This window comes from Myodes glareolus, chromosome 6 (assembly GCF_982192425.1).
Source record: "Myodes glareolus chromosome 6, mMyoGla1.1, whole genome shotgun sequence".
In the NCBI taxonomy this organism is placed as follows: Eukaryota; Metazoa; Chordata; class Mammalia; order Rodentia; family Cricetidae; genus Myodes; species Myodes glareolus.
In genome coordinates this window covers 48,336,515-48,342,484 of record NC_142031.1, presented here as the reverse complement: position 1 = coordinate 48,342,484, position 5,970 = coordinate 48,336,515, and the positions used below count along the sequence as shown (strand labels likewise).

Here is a 5,970-nt window from a genome sequence, read left to right as displayed (position 1 = left end):
ATGAGATATACTCAACTATTATTGTATTGAGGAGAAGAATGCAGAGAAGGGAGTTCTTGAAAATCTTACCTAGCAATATAAAAGTTCTTGATATACTATTCAGTCCGTATTATCCCTTCCTTTGGGTATCCACATGGAAACTACTTTATATGTGAGTAATATATGCCTACGAGCTTAGTTCATAATTATTTCAACACCTGTCAGACTGTGTATATTTGTTAGTCATTTCCTTTATGTGGTGCAAGCCTCTAATCAAGCCTTTGCTTTGTATATTGAGGCAGAACACTTTCAATCCGTTTCCTTGCTTTCTTTCAAAGACAATATTCATTTTTTTGCCTGCACAGATTACCCATTTGGCATATAGCCCTTTAGAATGTATTTTGCCCATTTCCATTTTATCCCCATTCATCACTCTTTTCATATAAATGTGTGTATATGTCCACTTAGATGAGTTGAGGAAGTTAGTAAAATTTAGCCCTTTGCTTATTTGTCCATTACAAAATGAAAATTCCATGTATCCCTATACAATAAGAGAAAAATGGCATGACTTGTACTTAGTGGGAGTAGACCATAAGGAGTATATCCCTAGCAACAGAGGCTCAGATGCAATGGCTTGGTCGTAGTATTGGGGACATGCATACTTCTCAGAGCAGGGATGCCTGGACCCGTGTCCTCCAATATAACTCTTATATTATAGAAAGATAGCTAATTTAATTTAATCATAGTATGCCATGTATCCACTTTGCTCAGAGGACGTCTTCACACTAAAATGAATAATAAGCCATTAACACATATATGAAGTAGGTCAACTTCACAGTTTCTCTCCCAGCTTGGAAAGCTCCACATTCCTCACCTCCCTGTAATGCCATTTGTCACCACTTCCCTTTCTTGTTGACCTAACACTGGCTCCTTTACCCGTGTGAACAACTGAAAGAAACACCTGCTTCAGGGTCTTTTTGCAGGTTGTTCCTCTAACAGGTGAAAATTTCTGAGAGTTATTACCTCTTCCTCCCTTTACCTTTATTCTTCATCATCTTCATCTTCATCATCATCATCATCATGGTATTATCATTTGTTTCCTCCTCTTCCTTCTAATTGCTATCTATACATTGCACAACATGTTGGATTTTTATTATGATGTATTTGTGTATCATATACTTTTTTTAGTTCTTTTAAACATCTGTTTATTTGTGTTTGGAGGGCTGAAGAGATGGCTCAGATATTAAAGGCCAGGCTCACAGCCAAAAATGTTTTGTGTTTGGAGATGTTCACAGAGAACAGAGGACAACTTGAGAGGGTGCTTCTTTCCTTCTACTGTGTGGGTGAGACCTTTCTATTGACTGCAGATTACCCAGTTTGCTGGTCTTTGCTTAGATCATCTTCTCTGCCAGCAACATCTGGGCATCTATAAAAATTATTATTTATGGGTGTTAATGGTACAGTTTATTGAGAGTGTGCTTTGTATGCCCATGAGTTCACACCCCAGCACCTCACACATTCTTCTTATAGATGCTTTTCTTCATAACATTGTAACCATCTTTCATGGTATTACTTATTTCAAAAAAAATTAACTGAGGTATAACTACTTTTAACAAAGATAAGAAATATTTAATTCATATAATATGATTAGTTGTCTATATGAAAAATATGTTTATACATAAAATGATATACAATTAATTTATTTGGATGTCATCTTTGTTTGTCATCAATGTGTGGAAAATTCTGTTTCACAACAGCCTCTGGTCACAGTGGAGACAACACTCGGAACAGGGGTGAGTGGCAGTCTACACATTGTTCAACCTTAAGAAATAATTGTCATGAAATATGTGGTATGTATAGCCTCTCAGGAAAATGCCACAGTGTAAGACAGGAATTCCTAGTCAGTACCAGCACTAGAGATTGTCTTGAGGTAGCAGGTAAAATGAAGAAACTTGTGTGCCATAGGATGCAAATTGTATTGCCTATTACTTTCAGCAACGTCAATTTTCATGAATACTTCTCATGCTATCTTTTGTCACAGTGGCATAAAGCACATGGAGCCAAGAAACAATACACACGTTTTAGAATTTGTTCTATTGGGATTTTCACAGGACCCAGACCTGCAGCCTATTATATACGGCATTTTCCTCTCCATGTACCTGATCACTGTAGCTGGAAACATGCTCATTATTCTGGCCATCATCTCAGATGCCAACCTGCACACGCCCATGTATTTCTTTCTCTCTAACCTGTCATTTGTGGATATTTGTTTTACCTCCACTACTGTCCCAAAGATGCTGGTGAATATTCAGACAAAGAGAAAAACCATTCAGTATGCAGAGTGCATCACCCAGATGTACTTTTTTCTGATTTTTGTGGAGCTGGACAACTTCCTCCTGGCTGTGATGGCCTATGACCGCTATGTGGCCATCTGTCATCCCCTACACTACACTAGCATCATGAGTCGCAGACTCTGTGGATTTCTGGTTCTGGTATCTTGGATTGTGAGTCTCCTGCATGCCTTGTTACAAAGTGTGATGGTGTTGCAGCTGTCCTTCTGCACAGACTTGGAAATCCCACACTTCTTCTGTGAGTTGAATCAGGTGGCCCAGCTCACCTGTTCTGACACCTTTCTTAATGATGTGGTTATGTATTTCGCACTAGTGCTTTTGGCTACTGTTCCTCTATCTGGCATTCTTTACTCTTACTCCAGGATAGTGTCCTCCATACGTGCAATCTCCACGGCTCAGGGGAAGTACAAAGCATTCTCCACCTGTGCATCCCATCTCTCCGTTGTCTCCTTATTTTACTGCACAGGCCTAGGAGTGTACCTCAGTTCTGCTGCAAGCCACAGCTCACAAGCAAGTGCAACAGCCTCCGTGATGTACACAGTTGTCACCCCCATGCTGAACCCCTTTATCTATAGTCTGAGGAATAAAGATGTAAAAAGAGCCCTGAAGAGGCTTTTAGTTGGGAAACTGTGAATGGTACTTTTACCCTGGGTTGAAGAACTTAGCTTTATTGCAGTCCTCAAAGCTTAAACCTCAGAAGCTCGGATTTCGGGATTAGATGATAGAAGCAGAATATGTTTTATTTATTTCTGGAGTTTGCATTACCTGGGTCCAAGCTCAGCACTCTTTACAAACCTCTATTAACTGTTCTACCCTGTCTCATATTCATATTTCTTCCATCTGTTGTCACAATCTTCCAGTTATTTCAAACACCAGATCAGAAATATGTGGAAATACATTTACCTCATCTGAAATATGCATTTAAAGTTATATACCAAATACATCTTAAAAGTACTTTCTTCTAACATTACATAAATTATGTCCACAAATATTTATTTTGCTTTACAGAAAGATATGATATACATATAAATGCTATATGAATTTTACTGTATATGTGATAATAAAACTACACCTAGCAATTAATGCAATTTATATGCTTGTTGTAGAGGAAGGTCTGAGGTCATAGCTCTTCTTTGCCTTTTTGCATGTTAAATTATGTACATAACTACCTTGACTGTTCTTTATAACATCGGCTTTAATATACCAGTTGCCTTAGAGTTGAAGAGTGCAGCCTTTAACAGTTCATCTGTTTCCTTTGTATTGACTTAGTGTTTGTATCTATTTGTGGGTATAATATTTTGATTCATGTACACAATAAGTAGTGGTCAAGTAAAGATAACTAGCATATTCATCACTTTAAACATTAATCAAATTTTGACAGAGTATATTCGAAAGTCCTTTGTTCCCACAATTTTTATATATAGCATGCATCATTGTGGATCACTTTCACCTTTTTGTGCACCAAGTTTCATGTTTCCTTCTGTGTAACACTGATCCCAAGTTTAGTATCTTTTGCAATGCTTGTTGTCCAAAACTAGAACCAAAAGAGGCTTCAGAGCTGTGGAGCTGTCCACTCCCCATTAATCTCAGGTCAGACTTTTAAATATATGTGTATACACACACACACACACACACACACACACACATATACCTTTTTACAAGACAGGGTTTCTCTTGTATCCTTGGCTGTCCTGGAACTCATTTTGTAGGCTAGGCTGGCCTCAAAGTCACAGAGATCTGTCTGCTACCTTCCTCGGCCTGCCAAGTGCTGGTATTAAAGGTATGCACCCCAATGCTCAGCTAAGAACATAAGTTTTTATTCATATATATCACTTTACATACATACATACATACACACATATATGTATATATATTTATATATAATATATACATATATATTTCTTTTGGCTGAGAAAGTTTCCTGTGACCAGAGATACATGGTTATTCAATGTAGAAATGCAAACCTATTTTTGAGTGAAAATTATTCATAAACAAATTTATTTTTAAAAAATTATCTGAGATAGATATAATTTTATCATTTATTGAAGAGTTAAACACATTTGCATTTTAATGAAATGGATTGCTTGCCTGTCTTACACAATCCAATCCAAATACATGCCGATTTGGTTCTTACATGGTGAATAATGATTTTAGGAGTTCATGAAATCTTTCTTTTTGTAAATTAAACATTAAATCTTATGTAATCAGAAATATTATCTGTAAAGTAAAATCACTGTAGTTCATAACATACATTGGTCTTCAATCTGGACTGTTTCAGATGGTTGTAACAGGTATCTAGAAGTGTTATTATATCTAAGGCAAACATTAGAATGTAATGGTTGTTTCTCACTCTATCTCGGGTAACAGTAGAATGTATTAGTGTTTGTAGAAAGTACCTACACCTTGAAGAAATCATACTAGAGAACAGTGATTGTTTTGTTTGATTTGTAGAGTTGCTTTTCTGAAGGGATTTTCCAACCATTGCATGACTTTGGACACAAGACTGTCCAGGCACACTTGGAAGACTTAAATTACTGTGTATGGCAAACAGTACACAATAAAGACTAAAGGTTGTGGGGTTGTGATGACTTCCTTCAGAGAACACACAGAATAGATCAAAGGAGCTTTGGTAAGAGAAATTTGTTGTATCCCAAACATAACCTTTGTGTACAATTAATAAATATGCTACCGAAGAATGGATAAGGAAAATGTGGTACATTTACACAATGGAGTACTACACAGCAGATAAAAATAATGACACCTTGAATTTTGCAGGCAAATGGATGGAGCTAGAAAACATCATACTGAATGAGATAGCCCAGAACCAGAAAGACAATTATCACATGCTAACTCATAAGTGGTTTTTAAACATAAAGCAAAAAAAAAAAAACAGCCTACAAATGACAATTTCAGAGAACCTAGACAACAAAGAGGACCCTAAGAGAGACATACATACATAACCTACATAGGAAGTAGAAAAAAAAAGATCTCCTGAGAAAATTGAGAGCATGGGGATCTTGGGATAGGGTTGAAGGAGGGAGGGTAGAGGCCGGGAAGGGAGAAGAGAAAAATGTAGAGCTCAATAAAAATCAATAAAAATATAAAAATAAATGAATAAATAAAAATATGCTTCTGAACAGAAGTTCAAGATTCACTTCACAGAAAATGTTCCTCCCTGCTTCCAGAGAGTCTAAAATTACATTCTGGGATAACTCTCCTTCTTTGAATGTACCATGCAACACAGAACACCTGACAGATTGTACTTTTGGGAAGTGTGTGAAGTGTAGGACATTGTGCACAATGCAAAGAGACTGTGTCCTATATCAGGAAAAAGGCTTCAGTGAAGTGGAATATGGACATTCACTGCCGTAAACATTTTAGATTTATTCCATGTTTGATTTTTAGATAATTTTTGGTCATCACATATTCAGAAATATTTTATTGTCACAACTTTTTTCAACTCCAACATTCATCCACTCAGTCCCACATAAAGTCAAGAGTTACTTTAATCTAAGGAGTTTTGCTGTAGACAATGAGATATTTTTTAATATATATAATAGGTTTTGATCATAAGCTTTCTCCTTGCCAAACTTCTCCCTGTTCCTCCCACTCTTCCTCCCTACCCAACTTCATGTTCTTT

The 5,970-nt window shown here is 36.7% G+C and overlaps 1 protein-coding gene across 1 annotated transcript; it reads left to right on the top strand.

The window, feature by feature from the left end:
* The first annotated feature begins 2,033 nt into the window (after positions 1 to 2,033).
* On the top strand, positions 2,034 to 2,963 carry LOC125403982 (olfactory receptor 1078-like). The gene has a single exon (XM_048439612.3). It carries the CDS (start codon positions 2,034 to 2,036, stop codon positions 2,961 to 2,963), a length of 930 nt encoding a protein of 309 aa, XP_048295569.3.
* The last annotated feature ends 3,007 nt before the right edge of the window (positions 2,964 to 5,970 follow it).

Coding starts and splice junctions, on each gene's coding strand:
- LOC125403982 (XM_048439612.3), top strand. CDS start 2,034: ATGGAGCCAAGAAACAATACACACGTTTTAGAATTTGTTCTATTGGGA.